Source organism: Tripterygium wilfordii, chromosome 3 (genome assembly GCF_013401445.1).
Source record: "Tripterygium wilfordii isolate XIE 37 chromosome 3, ASM1340144v1, whole genome shotgun sequence".
NCBI lineage: Eukaryota > Viridiplantae > Streptophyta > Magnoliopsida > Celastrales > Celastraceae > Tripterygium > Tripterygium wilfordii.
In genome coordinates, this window is record NC_052234.1 from 11266110 (window position 1) to 11287350 (window position 21241).

The following is a 21241-nucleotide window of genomic DNA, read 5'->3' on the forward strand; positions in this document are numbered from 1 at the left end:
TCACTATAAATAAATTTAATATTAATATAAATTTATTAATATGTTTAATATAAATATGTAATATTTAAATACATAAAAGTTTTTAAATGACGGGTCCTATGCAAAAAGGCTTGGGACCCACATGAAAAAATTTTAAAAAAATAAAAAGTAACATAAAGGCATGGGACCCATGCAAAAAAGCATGAGACCCACGCCTTTATATTAATCCGATGCTTTGGGAGCTTATTTGATGTCAGCAGAAACGCGCAACGGTTCCGCTGTTAACACTCTGTCGTTTGGTAAAGCATTGGCCGCCAACGGTTAAAGTAACGAATCCACTGTGACCAATACTCTGCCAAACAGGCAGTTTGTTTCTTCTTCAAGTGAGCGGTGGAGGATGGGAAAAACCCAGGAATCACCTCCGTCGTTATTCCCTTGCCCTCCTTGACCCTTGCAGTTCAGCGATTGCAGCTGACCATACACGTCGTCAACCAGTTGCCGCACCATGCCCACAACATGACCATAACATGCCCAGAGACATGGTTTCACCGGTTACCGCAACATATACCCCCTGCTGGGTCACCTCGGGCAATGTGTCTTCCGCACCGTTCATATCGTGTGTGTGTGTATATATATTTGTTTCTTTTCAAGACTTAAATTGTCTCTTACTTTGATAATGTATTGTTAGGATTATTCTGCTTGTACAATGCAAATTTCGATAGTAACATTTCATTTCAGTAATCAACCTATGACGTATCATGTTAACGTACAAGTGTTGACTGAGATCGTACAAGTCAAGACAAGTCAGACAATGTCTCGAGTAGCATACAAGCAAAAATACAAAACAAATTATATTATACACACACACACCTAATATATTTATGTTCGAACATTTCACCCTATTTTGAAATCTTCAATACTACTTATTGTGGAAAACCCCAATCTTATTTACGTTCAATATTTTGGATTTATCGGTTCTTGTAGATACATCGGGTCCACATAACTTTATTTCTCTCCAGGCTGTCTCATTTATAATGATACTTGGGTCTAAAGAAAAATGCCTCTTGAATATGAGAGGGGGGCTTGATCTTATAAATCCACATCCCTTGGCTAAGCCAATGGATGTGGGATATAACATTCGTAACACTACTCACAAGTCACAACTAAGTGAGAATTTACCTATTTGAAATTGTGAGTTTGATTCCTAACCTAAACTCGTAGACGAAATTTCTATGTATTCGTTTGGAATGGTTATTTTGTCGATTATTTTGCGGGTCTATGAGTTTAGCTAGTTCACACTCGAACATATTCATATGTAGATATGTGTGCACATATATGTATATATATGTTTGGAATTCTCATATGAGTTCTTAAATGAGATCATAATTTTTAGGGTTCAATTTTTTTTTTAAATTTGAATATATGTATTTGTTTTTTGATCCATCATACATACTCAATGTTTTTAAAAAAAATTGAGAAAAAATATATTTATATGTATACTATTTATTAATTTTTTTTATACTAAGGAGAGGGAGACCCAAAAAAAAAAGAAAAACTAAACCCAACTAACCGCAGTTAGTTGCCAACACTCGAGGAATGACTATCTTGGGGTGGCTTGGCCTCGTTTCCACAGAAACAAACAAACGCGTAGACGGCGTAGTTGAAGTTTCAAGCGACAAGCGCGTGTGCGTCTGACTCTCTCCTCTCTATTTTTCTCATTATACTCGTCTTGCGCGCAACTTCCATGCAGTTTCTCATCACTTACTACTCCCAATCCCCAATATATATACAATCAGTTTACCACGAATGAATTACTGAGAAAAAAAAAACTTCAACTGTGTTTGTATCAGAAAATCATGGATAATATGCCGCCTGGGTATCGATTTTATCCGACGGACGAGGAGCTGGTATCTTATTATCTGCCCAACAAGCTTGAAAACACCAGGGATCATTACCTTAACCATGTCATGGATAGGGTTATTCCTGTCCTTGATATCTACCATTTCCATCCATCAGAACTTCCACGTACAAATAATTAATCTTTCTCTATTGATTTTTCACTACTCGATCAAATTTTATTTTTTTTCCTGAACATTTATATATATATGAATATTGTTTGGGTATGCAGATTATGCTGGAGATTGTTGTCAAGGAGATCCCGAGCAGTGGTTCTTCTTTATTCCGAGACAAGAGAGCGAGGCGCGCGGAGGGAAACCGAAGAGGCTCACATACTCTGGTTACTGGAAGGCAACTGGGTCTCCTGGATATGTTCATTCATCAGAACATAGAATAATTGGAGTGAAAAGGACCATGGTGTTCTATGAGGGAAGAGCTCCAACTGGAACCAAAACTGAATGGAAGATAAATGACTATAAAGCCATAGATGGTGAACCACTATCCTCTACCACTACTTGTGCTCTTGCATCTCAAAAGGTAAATCCATGTTTTCAGTGGGAAACAAAAACCCTAGAACAACTATAAACAGGATTATTAATTTTTGCAATAAATTAATAAACTTGGATTTCATTTTGTAATTTTTCTCTAAGAAACTATGGCATTAATTAGATGATTATAAGAAACTATAGTATTAGATGATTATGTGTGTATATATATATATATAGTACTAATATGTGGATGCGATTTTTTGCATACTCTGTGGATTTTTTACCCTCTTCTCACGACCATATAGTCTTAATTGGGCTTGTGCTTTAATTTAATCTTGCAGTTAAGGCAAGAATTCAGTTTGTGCCGAGTATACAAGAAATCGAAATCAGTGAGGGCATTTGACAGGCGTCCAGTGACAGCGATCAACAAGCCAGCGATAATACAATATGACCAGGCAAGAACAGCACCTCCAGTAATATTAATGGAGGAGAGAACAACTTCTCTTGACAGTTCATCCTCAGGGGATCATCATCACAATCACTGCCCCTCTCAATCTCAAACTGTGGAAGCTCATGCTGGAATCACTACTATGGGGATGCAGGCTATGGATGATATTAATGAACCTGTGTTGGACTGGAAACTTTTTGACTGGGAACTTTTCGATATATAGTAAAATGAAGCCATTTGGATGGAATTAACCTTATGTTTGGAAATGCATACTTGGATGATTTTGATATTAACCTAATTCATTGGATGGATGAATGAGACATTAGTGTTTCAAGTTCTATTTACATTCACAAGAGTTTACCAAGGTTTGATGTATGGCTTTAGCTTGAAATAAAGGGAAATTCCTGCAATCTATTTTCTATACAAATTTCCAACTAAAATTTTCGATTGAATCAATTGGGCTAAAGTACCTGATGACCCCCTTTTGGATTGGGGTAGGTCCAGTATTGAAAAAACACTAGACCTAACCAAATTTTTTTTTATAAATTCTAAAAAATCATAAATATGTAGTATTTCTCATGATGAATTTAATGATATTTTTTCGTTTCAAACAACAATCAAACTCATTACGATCAAACATTGAATATCTTGAGTTTATATTCGACGGTTTAAAATTAGATTAATTTTTTCATGTTGAATTTGTTAAAATTTCAAACTAATCAAATTTTTTTAAAAAAAGTTGGCCAAAATACCCCCTCTCTGATCATATTTTTCTCTAAATTTGACTGCACGAGGCCCCCAAAGTCCAAAAGAACTGACAGATAAACCAAAACTTTTTTCCAAAAAAGTTGACATTATTAAACTCCTAGAAGTTCTGACCTGTGGGTATACTGTGCAGCCACAGTTTTTTTTTTTTTTTTTTAAAAAAATTATTCGATTTTTGAAGTCTTCCAAGAGTTCCATAGAAGAAAAAAATCCAAGTCTAAGTCCCTCGCAATATTTGTCCATCCGCACATGTAAATGGTAAAACTGTAAAAAACAGAATAATCGAGTACATAATATAGGTCCTTCGGCCAATGACAAACTGAGCTTTGTAAATTCCAAGCCCACTGTTTCAGTTTGATCAAGTACAATGATGAAAACCAGGCACCACAGCTCAAGAATGCATACAACCGTGCTCGTCGTTACAAGTTGAAGATGAATAAAGCCCAGCCCAGTCAAGAATACCAAGAAGGCCGGGCCAGTCAAGCAGGTCAAGAAGGCCAACCCAATCAAGAGTGCCAAGAACTTGCATCTGTGAACGAAATTGATGAGGAAGCCATCACCGAAGTTGCCTTGGGTCAAAGTGGCTAAAGTACTGGCCAATATGAAGACAGTAGTTTAGTAGTAGTTTAATTAGTATAGTAGTCCAGTACGAACTAGTATTTTATTAGCTCTTCTAATCATATTAGTAGTTAGTTTGTTAAGGCTATATAAAGCCTATTTGCTTATCGTAAGAAGGTTATCAATAATATTAAGCAAAAACTCTGAGAATTCGTTCTCACAGCTTCTTGTGTCTCACGTAAGTCAGCTCAAGAATCTATTTGGCTTCTAGGTTTCAACATACAAGTTGCACACGCCCAAACATCCAAGCTCACGCTCTTAAAGTTGTAAAATCACACGTATTTTCATTACATCTTTTTGAGACTGAATGAAGCGTTCCTTGTGTGGGTATGCTTTCAAACTAGTAGAGCACTTTCTTTTTTTTTTCCATCAATAACAAACAATTTTCCTCCCCGTCTCCAAGTTATACACCCATTACCCATTATACCATTTTGTGAGAATATATATATATATATATATATATAGTTTATGTGAAGCTCATTTTAGGAGTCGCCCACACTGAATTCTCTAAAAGAGTACCTGTAAAAAAAACAAATTTAGACTGTCACAGGCGTAGAATATTATCAGAATTAAACAGCAAAGAACGGCATACCACACTCCATGCAGGTAGTAGCCAAATATTGAAGCATATACTCTAGTTCATAAGCCTTACAAAGCAGTTAATTTTACTTACAATTAGCTCCACTAAGGAAACTCTGTCAATACAACAACGCATGACTGCATGAGTTTGTCAGTGCCTTTTAAAAAATATACACGAAAATGATATTAAAAAAAATGAGCGATTTTTTTGTTGCTTTTCCCTTGACCCAGATGATTGATTGCGATAACTAGTCAATAAAACAGCATGCAACTCAACTGCGAACTTAAGGGAAGTCACCAGTCATCCTCAAGGCTGGCACGATGGAAGCACATGACAGTACATACGAATATGAAAAATGATGTGAATTCAATGAACATAGCACTCGTCTCAATCATATCAGCGTGCCTAAGGATGATAGGAATCGCTATACTTCCAACAGCTGATGCTCCTGTCATGAATTTAGCAGCATCTATCCAGCTGCAATATAAACGATTCAAGTAAACACAGAATGAGCAATTATATAAGAAAATTACATAAGAGGAAGATCTGTGAAAGGAAAATGGTATCAAAGTACTAACAAACTGTGAATGGGATTGCAGTCAGCTAGCGATTTCAAGCTATCTGATATCAGAGTAACTTACTGTTGCTACAAGAAGAATAAATTAAGGTGCCCGTTTCACTGAACGTTTAGCTTTTTAACAAACTAAATATCCTCTAAGAGGCCAAACTTTATCAGGCTTACCATTGTCTTTTCTTTTCTTTTTCTTTTCTTTTTTACGAGAAAGGGGTCTCAAACATAGTAACATAATCTTTTGGATCTGAAGTCAGTATATTGTAGATAATATAACTATTGAATATGTTCAATTTTCTAATCTATAGAACATTGTTATCAACAATTCATGGGAACCAGAATGAAAACAAAGCACAGCAAATGGCTGGTGACATAAAATTGTATCTGTGTCAATGTCATAGAACACACAAAGCATCCAACAGAAAAGGGGCAGTAACAGGAAAAAAATCAAAGAATTGTTAGCTCGTCAAACCAAAGCCCACCATTAGAAAGGTTTTTATATATTTCTCAGAAACACTTCTCTGTAAGTTGAAAATGCATGAAATTACCGAGAAACACTTCTCTGTAGGTTAAAAAGATGTGGAATTACTCACCCTCCACCATCCCGGCTAGTCAAAAACCGAGTGGACCCACCTCCAAAGAATAGACAAGGCATAGGAACGATCACATACATGAGAGCTGCATAAGCAATACTTAATGTCATCAACAAGTCAAATGCAGCCCTGATTAGTCCATAGCTTAGCCAAATTTAAATGCATTCCTCACCTGATAACATGGGCCACCAGTTGTTGTATAGAGCACAAGCCTGTCAACCCAAATAATAGAAAGAATAGAGAATCAATGAAATAAACAGATAGATGAATTAATGAAAATGGATACGAGTAACTAGATTCCCAAGACATTTAAGGAAAAAGGTTCAATGTTTTTCTCTCTTTTTAGTATCCCTCCCCTACTTAGGAGTGCCTTTATTCGATAGAGTGACAGGAAGTGCAAAGCCCCCTCTAAATGCAAAAGATCAAACCTCAATTGCATGTCATGAGGGTGTTTCAATTTGTTGCGGGCAACAAATTGTATCCAAACAAGCTTGATCAAAATATAGATCTAAAGCAGAAACATGAGAACAATATCGCTGCAGTGGCCCTCTTAGACCCCAAACAAAAGTCATAATTATAGATGAATCACCCTCCGTCACTCCGTTTGCCAAACGGCCCAAACCCAAATTGTTCCCTCTCATAATAAAAGTAGTAAGCCAAATAATCTGTCTCTCCACTAGCTAACCTTAAGAGAGCCCTAAAGAATAAAACGTTCTGATGTATAATAATGTAAATCGGGCTAATGATGACAGAAGAATTATCCTCCATTAAGCACACACAAAATAGAAGCCTTTCAAGAAGCACAAGGAAGCTTTGCAGAAATGGCCCCGTAATCATTTTACTCTAGAGTCTTGATGGCAAACTTAAATCATATTCACTTTTCCATTTTGTCAATAACTTCTTTGGTTATTTAATATATATCTTCTTTGATTCCTCATCATTTTGTTACTGACCAAAGATACCTAGAAAGCTAATGCTTAGATATATCTTGTCCCTCAACTTTAACCAACTCATCATCTCTTTCTCCTACCTTTGCTAAGTTTCCACTCCATCAATATCTCTTTAAGTCTCAGTTAGTCTAAATCCCCAAGATTCTAGAGCATATCTCCATATGTGAAGAGTATAGCAGATAAGATGAGTATATAGATGAGAAAGTACTCTATTCCCAATACACCATTGTACTACGCTAAGGATGAATATTAACATCTTTCAAATGGGTCTGTGTGATAAGATTTCATGATCCATTACAGTTAAGAAATGAAATAACAACACAAGAAACAGAACAAACAGCAGCTTTTCTCAATGGTATAACTATTTACAAATGTCGAAGAGTTCATACTTCATAATCTCAAAAATGGCAAGTTACCAATCAGAAAATTTACAACAAGATGGGATGAATGACAACGTCAAGGCCACAAAATAGAGAATCGGCATACCAGGATTTGTAGCAGAATGCTAGCTGAAAACATGAAAGCAAGCCCAGCAAGACTGCATTTAAACAAATCCAATTAGAAGTTATTCAACTCCAGTTACAAAACAAGCCAAAATTATAAATTCAAAGTTGCTAACTTACACTGCAGAGGACATTATCACAATAACCATCCAGCCATCACAAAATAGCAATGCACCACATCAGAAATAACAAGGATCAGAAATAACAAAGAGTACCAAACTTTGTTAGAAAATATTTTAGTAAATGCATTCGAAAATAGAACTTGTTAATGCCACGGATAGTCACAAAGTATTTTGTGCGGCTGAGAACTGTTCTCTTACAGATCCTAGGGCAAATTTATACCGATCACATGAATTTAGGGTTCCAGATGCCGCTGCGCATATTTTAATCAACATCTTTTTCTTCTCAGCATCTATATGTGCTGGAAACCCTAACGTAATAGCATATTCCAGCATAAATTATTGCAAAAATTATAGAGAACTTGGAATTAATCAAACGGAAAATTAAGCCGTGAGCTCATAATAAAGATAGTATTCGATCAAATTATTCATGGTGGATAGTTATCGACTTATCGGGATTCGAAGAGTTTGCGCCATAGTTGTTCAATAGCGAAATTAAGAGATGCACAGTCGACGCAAAGATTGAAAAAATGGATTAGAAGAAACACCTTACCTTCGACAGTCATCGCCATTCTTGCAAAAGAGTAAAGTTTGATAGCCAGATACCAGAACCAGTAATCAAAAAAAAGGAAAAGCGAAGAAAAGTCCAGGAAGGATCGCGTGATGGAACCAATTTCGCTATTTCTTTTTCTATTTTTATTTTATGAAGTGAGCGAACATCGTCAGAATATAATTTCTGAGGAAAAAAAATTGTGACTGCTGGGATTCGAGCCCAGGTCTCCACGGCCACAACGTGGAATTCTCACCACTAAACTACAGTCACTTTTGTTATTCCGTTTGCCATATATATATATTTAATTTAATACCATCCTGCCACCTCTTCTTTACTTTTATAATTATTTATTTTATTGGTTAATGGCAGGTTTAGTGCTAAAAAGATATTACAATAGAAGACTTGTCCATTATGCCAAACTTACTTCCCATGATTGAAATCCATTTAGTATACAAAATGATCCCCACACTTCTCATCATGCCACTTAGATCATGGACAATTATAAACACCACCCACATTTCTCATTATGCCACTTAAATCATGGACAATTATAAACACCAAAATTATTATGAATATGTAACGCTTCCGGGTTAGTAATCACCATTAAAGATTGAATTTACATTTACATATACATAATCTTAAACCTTTAATAGCTGTAATTTATTGGTGGAAGCAACAGCAATCCACTCTAATTCAAGTGGACACCACCGTACTTGATTGATCACAGACATTGAAGTACTATACCACAACTCAGGTTCCACTTCATACCCATTCTCTGATCTCAATCCCCGCCCCACCACATCCCAAATCAGAGCCCTTGAATCATCCCCAACAGAGCATATCTGGCGTCCGATCGACGGAGCCCACGATATAGCATTAACACTCCCTTTATGCCTACTTAGCTCCATCAATGGAGTCGTCGGGTACCGAATGTCCAAAATCACCACTCTATTGCTGTCCATGCCGACTGTGGCCACAAATCGTGGGTCACATTTGTTCCATTCGACCCTCAATAAGGGACAATCTTGAATCGGATTCTCATAGATGATCGTTGATCTCTCTTTGTCTCTCAGATCAAAAATCCTAAGCGATCCATCGCCGGAAACTGAACCGAACACATTGTACCCACCCCATGAGATATCGTACACTGCCTTATCATGAGCCACCAATTGGGTATCCACAGTTTCCTTCTCTACATCCCAAACCACACAAGTGGAATCAACGCTACACGTAGCCACACGATTGACATCAAAGTCAGCCCAATCAAAGGACGTTATTGCCGCACTGAACTCGCTACTCTTATTACCGTTAAAAAGAGTTTTTAGCTTAATATGATCGTCGTTGATCTCCCATAACCGTAAGTAATCGCCGGAGGTCGCGATTAGGTCAGGATTGGTGGTGTCCTCCGAAGGGAAGAACATTAGGTTCGTCGGCGCGTACGGATGGTCGAAGATTAATCGAGAATCTGTAGCGAAATCGGATGTTTCGATGTTGAATTGAACAAGCTCGACTTTGTTGCTGTAATCCTCGAGAAAACTACCAATGGCGAGACGAGCTTTTCTGTCACAACGGGCTGACCACGCGAGAGAGTAAATGGGCCACTGACCCATGTAGCTGTGGACTCCGAGCCTTTTTTCTGATGGGCTCTGCATTGTTGGGTCTGGAAATGGAATTTAACACAGAGATTGAACCAAAAGTACAGACACAGAAATGGTGAATATGGTTGCTGCTTTTTATAGCGAGCGGGAGGAGGAGAGGAACTTACAGGGCACAGGAGACTTAGAGGAACCCATGATTTGCTCCCTGAAAGTAGAACCACATAGAGATTCAAGTGAGAGAGGTGTTGGTTTAGTTATTATAGAGAGAAGGGAGAGTAAGGAGAGATGAATAAATGGGAAGCAGAATTCAAAGGAGGGAATGGAAGGTGAAGCTAATAGTCAATCTTCACGAGCACAAAGACATGGTTTGGTTTACTTGTCTCCAAAATTTGTAACTCAAAAGACGTATCTCTTATTCAAGCCACCATGATTTCAAAAGAAGTATACAATGTGGTCACGTGTTGGGTTTATCCGCTTGTTAGGTACAAATTTTATGTATGTGAATCTTATAACCCGAGTTTACTAGTTTAGGCTCAATATCATATGTCCAAATGTAACTTTGTATGATGTCGTATGCGACTAAAAAAATTCAAAAATAATTTGTAATTGAACACGTCCAAGATCAGGTAACAGCCGGGTTCATCATCACCAGAACCGTTTACTTTTATAATTGCAAATGGTGTTTTTATTTATTAATTAATTATTATCACATGAACCATGTTTTTATCTTTAGAGAGTTTAACTATTCAAAAAAGAAGACTATTATAGGTTCATTGTTACCTATCTACCTGACCATAATGTACTATCTAGCTACGTGACATTGTGATAAGAAAAAGATTGTCAAATCAATATATCCCACCTTGTCTAAAAATAATGAAACAAAAAAAAAAAAAACCAATTGTTTTAATGTGTAACCTTCACATTGCAAACTCCCTCCAATACTATGTTAAATTTTGCATAATCCAAATAAACTTGATATATTATCTATTTTGAACCAAAAAACTATAATATTGTTGTTATTTAAAAAAATGCATGCCAAATGAGTTACAATTTGGTCATATTTACAAACTACATAGTTGGTTCTTACCAAACCAACGCGATATCAAAGTGATCTTTAGCCGATATTTATATATGCTAGATGATTTTCTCATAAGTTATAATTGACGAAATATGTTTCTCACCAATACTACTATGAATCTTTGATTATTATACACATAGGATTTGACAAATCATTGATTTATATAGAATATACGACATACTTGCATATATGTATCATGTAATCTTGTCTTTTTCTCAAATTAGACAAAAACTAAATTGATAAATAAGAGTCTATATTGCATATATGTATCATGTAATCTTGTCTTTTTCTCAAATTAGACAAAAACTAAATTGATAAATAAGAGTCTATATGATAAGACGTATATTGTCTACGCTAATATATGAGATAGTGTAGACATTAAGTTTTACTGCTTTACCAAATGCACCATATATTATAGTGTAAAACATAAACTCCACCAACCAGGTTAGTTCAAAAATACTTTAGTATATGCACACGACAATTTATTTAACCGCGGTTAAATAAGTTAATTTATTTTTGTCAGTTGATAAACTAATTTCTTTTTTTAACCTCTGCCAAACAAATTCCAAGTTAAAATAAATAAATGATACCGCCATTCCGCCAACAATGAAAGAAGTACTAGTCGTGTATTTACTTCCTGTCACCTGTGATAATAATTTAGGGTCCAAAGCGACAAAGGCCCTTATTATTTGCAGTGGCAAAATCGTTAATAACGGGAGAAATATGGTTTAGATATAGAGGCTGTCTCTATGATGCAACACTGTTTGCCATTAGGGAAGGGACAACAGGGGCTGCGTTTTCTCACTGTCTCTGGGTTTGGAAGACATCGATATTTCTGCTTCGGAGGCCAGAGGGAGTGAGCGCTAAAGCCTCCATCACCACCTCTCGCTGAAGCCAACAGGCGCTCTCTCTTTCTGTCGCTTCGGCTTTCGTCTTCTCTCTGTGGACCGTACTTTCGAATAGGCAGGTATTGCAGGGGAGTTTAATCTGCGGCCCTCCTCATCTTATCATGCGCCGCTATTGAGTAATCGTGTACTTCGACTAGTCTTTGGATGTGAGTTCCGAATCCCTAATTTTACCGCCTGAGAATATGTTGAGGGGGTTATTTTTCGTGGAATATATGCCGAGCTAGGTTTTGTTAATTGAATCAATCGTACCACATGTTTGCGATTTTTTTTGTTATAAAGCTCGTTTGATGTGCTCTTTGTTTTTGCAATTAGGGGTTTTCGATGTCAAAGTATCCATTTTGTCTAGTGAAGTGTGTGGTTTTGTTAAGTGAACCAGCTAGGACTGTTCCATAGCTAGAACGAACATGATTCTGGTGAAAAAGGGAGTATGGAGTCTTAGTTTCAATAACTTGTATTGCTTGGTTCTGTTTTAGTGTCTACCATTGGACACCTGCTGGTGCTTTTGATAGACAAGGGTAACATGGTTTAATTATTGTTATTATTTTATTTATGGTTCATCAAATTTAGAAGTGTTTGTGTTGACGGTGCAATTAGATTTATCGAAGTTGCTATATTGTGTTTCCGTGTAATGCCGTGGTTTTATTCAAATGAAATATTTGCCAAGTTTAATAAATTTGATCCAGGAGAGTGAAACTATACATAAAACCCGATGGCATGGACAGAAAAAGATGTTGGTGATGGGAGAGAAAGAGACCCAATTAGAGAGAATGGTTTTTTGAAAGGATCACAGCCTTCAACTGGTACTGGTGGATCTCCTGTTAGTATTGCTTCTGTACAAAAGGGTGAAGTGAAGGACACGCTTGCTTACGCCACCATTCTTCGATCCAGGAACAAGTTTGTTGATGCACTTGCTCTGTATGAGAGTATATTGGAGAAAGATAGTGGAAATGTCGAAGCTCACATTGGAAAGGGGATATGCCTGCAGATACAGAATATGGGAAGGCTTGCTTTTGACAGTTTTGCAGAAGCCATCAAGCTGGACCCCCAGAATGCATGTGCCCTCACCCACTGTGGAATTTTGTACAAAGATGAAGGCCGCCTGGTAGAGGCTGCAGAGGTATGCTCATGACATTAGACTTATCGTTTTCACGAATAGATATAGTTCATGTTATATGCCTTTTGTGTTTGGACATTGATTTGTATATAAACTTGTTAGATTATTGCTATTGTTATTATTCCTCTTTACTTTTGTTTCATAAAATTTCGCCTTACAGAAATTCTATATTAGACACCTCGTGTAACTCTGTGTACCTAAAGATGGTACTTTAATTACTTGTTGGGATACAGAAATGTCTATATTAGACTCACGTCAGTTTGTAAGTGATTTTTCTGTGAATGAATGCTATATTACTTCTGCTAGATGTTTGCCCCCATTGCTTGATAATTCAGCACATATATAGCTTAGAATAGATTGAGCTTGTTGTGGGCCTAACACACACAACTTGATACTTGGACCTTGCCACTGAGGCTGTGTCTTAAAACTATACCTTGGAAGCTGTAGGGGTGGGGGGAATACTGATTTATGTGAAGATGCAAACATTTGTTTGATCTTTCTATCCGTAGCCCATACCACCATAATGGTTTTGCACTTGTGCTTCCCTACGTCTGAAGTATAGATGTCTTCTTAGACTATCCAAGGATACCTTATCTTCTTGAACATCGCTTCATTCTGAGCCCATAAGACTTTAGGCTTCTGCTGGAACAGGTGCTAATTGTGTCTTACTGATGGGTAATAGCTCCTTGCTGATTATCTGTATACCTTTCTTCCGGGTAAATAAAGTTCTTACTCTGCCTTGCTTCACGCATCTTGCCAACTCAGGTTACCACTTTACTAGTGCTGGTATTCCCTTATTTATGGACATGCACAAACTACTTGAATAAATTGCACATAATTAGGAACGTAGTCCTCTTGCCTGGTCACGTTGTGCCATGTCAAGTTTGTGCAGTGCTCTCCTTGTAGATCATGCGGGACACACAAACATGAGTTACATTTCTGTGGTAAGAAATCGGTTGTTCCTTTGTACTATTATTTTGTTTGTAAGCAGTAAATGTGTTCATATCCACTTAATGGAATTGTTTGTGCTAGTCTGCTACTCTGATACCATTTCTGTCAGATATTGTAGAGTAAAACTTAATGGATTTTACTGGGTGCAGTCTTATCAGAAGGCCCTAAAAGCAGACGCTTCCTGTAAACCTGCTGCGGAATGCCTAGCCATTGTTTTAACTGATCTGGGAACCAGTTTAAAGCTTGCTGGAAATACTCAGGAGGGAATTCAGAAGTATTACGAGGCGCTTAAAACAGATCCACATTATGCTGTAATACCATTCACTGTTTTACTTCCTCCTTCACCGTGCTTCCTCAATTTTATTAATCATGCTTCTATGCTTCTTACAGCTCTGTATCCTTATACTCATTCCTTTATATGCAGCCGGCCTATTATAACCTTGGGGTTGTCTACTCTGAAATGATGCAATATGACACAGCTCTTAGTTGCTATGAGAGGGCAGCACTTGAAAGACCCATGTATGCTGAAGCATACTGCAATATGGGTGTCATCTATAAAAACCGTGGTGATCTGGAGTCAGCCATAGCCTGTTATGAGAGGTAATGTACTAACTATTGGATCTTGAATGCCATTGATGGCTGTACGTCTGTTGATGCCGTAATTAATAAACTGCAATGCTGTGTCAGGTGTCTTGCTGTATCGCCAAACTTTGAGATAGCAAAGAATAATATGGCAATAGCATTGACAGATTTGGGAACAAAGGTTCTTTTTGCATCCCTATCCTCAGTTAGTGCATTTATCTTCTTGTTAGACATTTGAAATCAGATGATCCTTTTAATTTTGTTGTTGTTTTGACATCATTTTATTCTTACATTGTTGCCGATTATAAAGCAGAATCATGGTTGGTAGTTGGATTGGTTGAAAAAAGATAATTGCTTCTTAATAGACATGTAATGTAATAGGCTAGTAGCGAGTCACTACGGTAATTTACTGGAGGTTTTTGGAATCATGGTTGGTTCAAGCGAACATTTGGCTCAGTGGTAGAGTTGTTGGGTGCAACCTAGAGGCCACAAATTCAATTCATGGAGACCTCTCCACAGTTTATGTGCCCGTGCACAGGAGTTGTTTACCTGTCGGCATAAAACATTGTGGCATCGAAAGATGAAATAACAAAGCCAAAAAACTTGAAGACAGAGCTGGGAGATCAATTTCATATGTACTAGTAAATGGGGGAAGGAGAGTAGTTTTAACTTGTAATTTCGATTCCATTTCAGTGTTGCCTTGCCTGATTTTAGATTTAGTAATTTGTCCACTCAGGTTAAGTTGGAGGGAGACATCAATCAAGGTGTGGCATATTACAAGAAGGCTTTATATTATAATTGGCACTATGCTGATGCGATGTATAATCTTGGGGTTGCTTATGGTGAAATGTTGAAGTTTGAGATGGTAAGTGAGATGCCTAAAATTATTTGCTCTCCTGTGGAAGCTTTAATTCTTATTCGTAATAAATTCTTTCTCACTGATAGGACACGGTTTGCCTATACCTTGTTGTACTTAAAAGTTAATAATCAATCACTTTATTATGCAGGCAATTGTGTTCTATGAACTTGCTTTCCACTTCAATCCACATTGTGCAGAGGCATGCAACAATCTAGGAGTTATATACAAAGACCGTGACAACCTCGATAAAGCTGTGGAGTGCTATCAGGTACTTTCTGATACTTATGTGAGATATTTTCATTTTTAGTTTTCGCTTACATTATTGTGAATTATCATTATCACCCTTTCTACAGATGGCATTGTCAATCAAACCAAACTTCTCACAGTCATTGAACAACCTCGGTGTTGTGTACACTGTTCAGGTTTAGCACTTAAGCATTTCTTATGTAAAATAGCTGCATTCTTTAGACAGTTTCTTACTATTCTTTCTACTGCAGGGGAAGATGGATATTGCTGCAAACATGATTGAGAAAGCTATCATGGCAAATCCCACATATGCAGAAGCCTATAATAATCTAGGTCTCTCTCTCTCTCCCCCTCCCCCTTCTTCGCACAGTCGTGAACATGCATGGAGAGACAAAAAGACATGCAGAAGTTGCAGCATATGTTGATGTTTAATTTGTTGGAAGTTTCTAAAATGTGTAATTTCTTGAGCTTATTCTTTTTGTTTTCGAATGCCATTTATGTGTAGGGGTTCTTTACAGAGATGCTGGAAGTATAGCTCAGGCTATTGATGCTTATGAGAAATGCCTTAAGATAGATCCTGACTCTCGCAATGCAGGACAGGTATTTTCTTTCTTTTTTATTTAAAAATAAAAGAAAATTCGCAATGTGGCCTGTCCAAGTGTCCCTTGCTATAATTGTACAGCATCGATCTTCTTATCTTTAGATTTCTTACACCATGTAAAACAGGGAATTTGTTTAGCATGCCATCCAGGTTGTCAGAGCCTTTTCTGGAAAACATTATCTTTAAAAACTAAAAATAACTGTGGTGATTAAGCTGCTTAAGGTAGTGACTAAGCTGCTCAAGGTGTCTACATAAGTATTAAACATGGAATTTTTTGTACCGCCCATTCGATGAAAAGATAGGTTCTGAGCTTATTGTACCTCTTTTTAGGTGCTTTTCTTGGAAGTGATGAAAAGTTGAAATGGCTGTTGGTGCCTATTTCTGTCTTTTTGTGTCCCTCTTTCAGTTTAACTTTCTGTTCATCTTTTCTTAATTATATATTTTCTTTTCTGCAGAATCGATTGCTTGCAATGAACTATATAGAAGAGGGACATGATGATAAACTCTTTGAGACTCACAGGTTTATAATAGTTCCCTATGACTTGTGATGCATTGTTTTCTTCATTATTACCTTTTCTTTTGGTAATGGAACTTTATGTCCATGTATCTTGACTATCTAGAAGTATTTGGATTCATCTTAGAAGAGATATTACATAAACTGATAGCAAGGTTTATATTATTTTCAATAACTCTTGTCGTTCTTTTCCTTTGATGTGCATGCCACTCTACTGCTTACATCGTCTTTGAATATCTTTTCTACTTGTTACTTGGCAATGTAAGTCCCGGACTGCCACCCTGGAAAGCTAGCCTCAAAAGATACAATAACAAGAAAAATAACCTAAAGAAAAAAAAGTGAACTATGTGAAGTAGCACCAACAAGAACATAATTTATGTTGGAAAGATTATAAGAAAATCAATTTTCTTGACCTAATTAAATGTTCTTTGAATCTTTTGACTTCAAACCCCTAAGAAACAATGAGTTTATTTACACTGCACATTATTAAGTTTCTCCAGGGCAACCTTCTCTTGAAAAGATAAACATGGACCAATTGTATTCTTGTTTTTGGCATGTTTGCCTCTATGTGCATGCTTGTACTACTTAGCATTGGACTTCTTGAACTCATTTGAATATGAATCTGAATTGAAATGTTTTCTTGCAGGGACTGGGGTAGGCGATTTATGAGGTTATACCAACAGTACACTTCATGGGACAATCCAAAAGATCGAGAAAGACAACTTGTGATTGGATATGTTTCTCCAGATTATTTTACACATTCAGTATCTTATTTCGTCGAGGCTCCCCTTGTTTACCATGACTATGCAAAATACAAGGTGGTTGTTTATTCAGCCGTCGTGAAGGTATCAATTAACGTGTTATCTATTTGTGCTTCTTGGAAAGATATTGACTATGCTGTTGTTTGATTGCGTCTGTTTATTCACTATTCATAATGCATATTCATTTTCTTGGTACTTAATGTATTTTGTCTAATCTTGTCACTATGAACACTAAAGGTGAATTCAACTTGTATGGCATCTATGGTGCCAAGAAATGTGTTTCTTTTGGATACCAGTTGTTAGAGGGTCGTTTGCTTATTTTACATTGTGGAGCACTGGTTATTTTGTGTCTATGCTAAAACACAAAGTTTATTTAGTGGACTCAGACATTTAACAGAATGTACTTTTCACCTAATGTTAATTACCCATGGATTACCAAATTTATTATTTCCTAGCAATTCAAGGGTGGCATAAAAATAATCACAATTTAGCTTACTTATATTAACAAGGTGGTTGTTTGTGCATATAAAGAAGACAAAGTACAACTCATGACTTACATGGAACATTTGTAAAACTGGTGCACCCTTTAGTTATTAGATCTATGATTTTACTGATTATCATGATATGATCAGATTCTTTTGTACGGTTGTATGGTGTCATACAATGTGGTTGTCATTTTAAGCGAGGTCTGAGATTATATTTACGTCATTATGCAGGCAGATGCAAAAACTAACAGATTTAAGGAGAAAGTCCTAAAAAAGGGTGGGACATGGAGAGATATATATGGGATTGATGAGAAGAAGGTAGCAAGCATGGTAAGAGAAGATAAAGTCGACATCTTGGTGGAACTCACTGGTCATACTGCTAACAATAAGTTAGGAATGATGGCATGTCGACCAGCTCCAGTTCAGGTATGTTTGGAGCTATTTTAATTTTGCATTCAGTGTCTTCACTTGTTGCCCTCGTTTCTATTTTCATTAGTGGATCTTGAGTTAAATCTTTTTATACGCATCATCATCATCAAATTAAAGCCGTTGTCCCAAGCAATGTTGGTGTAGGCTTCATGAATGAAGATGAAAAATTAGTGAGAATCCATCACACGTGTGAGTGACATGATAAAATTTATGCATTATATTATTTTGTATGAGCAATTGGCTGACATAGAGCAGTTGGCATAACTTAAAATAGTTGTCTAGTCTGGTATCCAATATCCTTTCTGCATATTTTTTAATTTTTTATTGTAGACATAAGCTTCCCCACCACTGATTAATGGGATAAAGAATTGTGATATACTGGACAGAGATGTATCTTGTGTTATCTTATACAGTCAATTGTGCATTTAGCTTAAATGGTTGATGGATTTTGTTTCTGATCTTACTTTCTGTTTATTTTCACTGTAGGTGACTTGGATTGGTTACCCTAATACAACTGGCTTACCTAGCATTGATTACAGAATAACTGATTCACTGGCTGATCCTCCTGATACTAAGCAAAAGTAGGTTCTTTTTTTTTTTTTTCAATAAAAGAACTCATTTTGTTCTGTTAAGAATTAGTTGTTTGCAAAAACATTGGTGGGATGTTTAATCTGGGCTTGACTCTTTCATTCTATGGCAGGCATGTCGAGGAGTTAGTTCGACTGCCCGAATGCTTCCTTTGTTATACTCCTTCTCCGGAGGCTGGGCCTGTTTCTCCAACTCCCGCTCTTTCCAATGGCTTCATAACGTTTGGTAGCTTTAACAATCTTGCTAAGGTACTGGGTAGTTTCAAATTTGGGAACTCAGGTGAAGTAGTGTTTATGTATTCTCATTAGACTATTTCTGGGATTGTCTTTTATATGCCTTCACAGATAACACCTAAAGTTTTGCAAGTTTGGGCTAGAATACTCTGCGCTGTTCCAAACTCAAGACTTGTGGTGAAGTGCAAGCCATTTTGCTGTGATAGTGTAAGACAAAGATTTCTTACGCTGCTGGAGCAGCTGGGGTTGGAATCTCTTCGTGTTGATCTACTGCCTTTAATTCTTCTTAATCATGATCATATGCAAGCATACTCCCTTATGGATATTAGGTACTCCTCATTGTCTCCATTAGTTCTAGCTAGATACATGCATCCTCTTGGAGTTTATAACTTTTGCTTCTATCCGGTATTTTGTAGTTTGGATACTTTTCCATATGCTGGGACAACCACTACTTGTGAATCTCTGTACATGGGTGTACCATGTGTTACGATGGCTGGTTCATTACATGCTCACAATGTTGGTGTGAGTCTTCTCAGCAAAGTTGGTGAGAACTTCTCTTATATTTATATTGTGAACTAATGTATTGCTAGTGGATGGCTACTTCAAACTTCAAAGTACCATTGCTTTCTGAATGAATTAACTGTTTCATGGAGGATTAGGATTATAGGCATTTGACAATGTGCTAGTCATATCCAATTTTCATCAGCATTAGCGTCATCATTATTGCCTGTTGCCATTGTTACGAGAGCCATTGCTAAGGTGCAGATATAATATTCTTTTTTTTACTTCACCTGCCCCTCTCACACACTTTCTTAAGGGATCTAAGTCAGTAACATAAATACTGGCAAGCCCACTGACAGTTTGATAATTAGAAACACAATAAAACTGTAGAAGTCAGTTTTTAACTCCATTTTTATATTTACTTGCCCCTTATTTTCCTGTTCGTGGTGAGCTCATTAGTGTGACCAAGACATGGGACCCTCTCTTCATTCCTTTTTCTATGGGACTGATTCTTGTGCCCTTTATAAAGTTGGTCGTTCAATGTTTCTGGTATTATTGTTGAAGAAATAATTAGTTCATGCATTCTTCAACTAAGTTAAATATGGATTTCTTGTCAATTGCCATGCAGGTTTAGGACATCTGATTGCAAAAAATGAAGACGAGTATGTGCAGTTGGCACTGCAACTTGCCTCAGATGTCACAGCTCTTGCAAACTTGAGGATGAGTCTCCGGGAGCTTATGGCTAAATCACCTGTCTGTGATGGACTGAACTTTACCCTTGGGTTAGAGTCAACTTATCGGGATTTGTGGCACAGGTATTGCAAGGGTGATGTACCATCTTTAAAGAGAATGGAAATGCTACAACAGCAGGCTGTTCCATTAGAGCCACCTATCAATAATTCTGAGCCGACAAGGATCACAATCTCTAGGGAGGGCCCACCCGGACCTGTCAAGGCCAATGGATTTAATCCTGATTCGTCATCCGTAGTGCATCTTGCTGCCGTAGAAGATGGGACGCAGTCAAATCAGACTACAAATTTGGGCAAGCTGAGCTGAATTTGAATATGATCTTACTGGTGCATGTGAGCCCCGACAAGGATAGTGCATCTTACTATCTTATAAAGGGGTGGAGTCTGCTGAAGTATATTGGCATCATGGCTATCACTCCTATTGACGGTGGTGTTACTTACTGTGGAAACCTCAATGTGTTCGTGTAGGACCAAATATTTTTGGGAAAAAGGTGCTGCAAGGTTAATATATTTTCCATTGCGACAGAGGAGTCGGGCGGATTGAAGAAAGATAATGCTTTGAGTTACCTATTTATAGGTGTTGGTGTTTGCATTGCAGTTTTTTCCCCCTTTAAATATATAAATTAGTTGGCTTGTAAATCAGGAGACCCGTCACCTTCCTCCTCCCTCCCCTCCCGTGTCTTTCTTTACCATGGCATTTTCTTTCTCGATATTCAGGATGTCAGGATTGATTTCAGAGTTGGAGAGGAGCTGTAACAATTTAGGTTTCCATTTTGGAATATGAATCAGTGACCATTAGAAATCAGTGATCGTTCTAATGGTGAGTATATTGTAGTAGAGTCAGTACCTACATCTTGTATGGTTCTGTGGTCTCCCATGCTTATGCTGCATCAGTTATAAGCTAATTTAACAGGTAATCGGTTCATAACAACTTGACAACAGACCCAAAATCTCAATTAAAAAAACTGGCTTTGCTTTAAC

General features: G+C 37.1%; 4 protein-coding genes and 1 non-coding gene across 6 annotated transcripts; 2 read left to right on the forward strand and 3 right to left on the reverse strand.

Moving 5' to 3' along the window:
* The first annotated feature begins 1801 nt into the window (after positions 1-1801).
* On the forward strand, positions 1802-3227 carry LOC119995441 (NAC domain-containing protein 90-like). The gene is made up of 3 exons (XM_038841950.1): positions 1802-2004; positions 2108-2412; positions 2705-3227. The coding sequence occupies exons 1-3, from the start codon at positions 1836-1838 to the stop codon at positions 3032-3034; spliced, it is 804 nt and encodes a 267-aa protein (XP_038697878.1). The 5' UTR covers positions 1802-1835; the 3' UTR covers positions 3035-3227.
* A 1568-nt stretch (positions 3228-4795) lies between these two features.
* LOC119995442 (vacuolar protein sorting-associated protein 55 homolog) lies at positions 4796-8199 on the reverse strand. 2 transcript variants are annotated; one of them, XM_038841953.1, is made up of 5 exons: positions 8057-8199; positions 7375-7426; positions 6111-6150; positions 5939-6023; positions 4796-5251 (listed from the first exon to the last, which is right to left on the reverse strand). In XM_038841953.1, exons 1-5 carry the CDS (start codon positions 8080-8082, stop codon positions 5068-5070), a joined length of 387 nt encoding a protein of 128 aa, XP_038697881.1. In that variant the 5' UTR covers positions 8083-8199; the 3' UTR covers positions 4796-5067. The 2 variants fall into 2 exon arrangements, with proteins under 2 accessions (XP_038697881.1, XP_038697879.1); XM_038841951.1 differs by lacking the exon at positions 8057-8199 and adding an exon at positions 7512-7599.
* A 62-nt stretch (positions 8200-8261) lies between these two features.
* TRNAH-GUG lies at positions 8262-8333 on the reverse strand. Its single transcript has one exon. It is a non-coding gene; the product is annotated as a tRNA-His (tRNA).
* Positions 8334-8642: 309 nt separating this feature from the next.
* Positions 8643-9960, reverse strand: LOC119995090 (WD repeat-containing protein LWD1-like). Its single transcript, XM_038841465.1, has 2 exons — positions 9829-9960; positions 8643-9723 (listed from the first exon to the last, which is right to left on the reverse strand). Exons 1-2 carry the CDS (start codon positions 9854-9856, stop codon positions 8702-8704), a joined length of 1050 nt encoding a protein of 349 aa, XP_038697393.1. The 5' UTR covers positions 9857-9960; the 3' UTR covers positions 8643-8701.
* A 1537-nt stretch (positions 9961-11497) lies between these two features.
* LOC119993677 (probable UDP-N-acetylglucosamine--peptide N-acetylglucosaminyltransferase SPINDLY) lies at positions 11498-21135 on the forward strand. The gene is made up of 18 exons (XM_038840889.1): positions 11498-11793; positions 12331-12764; positions 13862-14023; positions 14137-14312; positions 14400-14475; positions 15031-15159; positions 15302-15421; positions 15507-15575; positions 15651-15732; positions 15905-15999; positions 16456-16520; positions 17161-17359; positions 17992-18186; positions 18676-18770; positions 18890-19025; positions 19122-19339; positions 19427-19554; positions 20140-21135. The coding sequence occupies exons 2-18, from the start codon at positions 12357-12359 to the stop codon at positions 20565-20567; spliced, it is 2781 nt and encodes a 926-aa protein (XP_038696817.1). The 5' UTR covers positions 11498-11793; positions 12331-12356; the 3' UTR covers positions 20568-21135.
* The last annotated feature ends 106 nt before the right edge of the window (positions 21136-21241 follow it).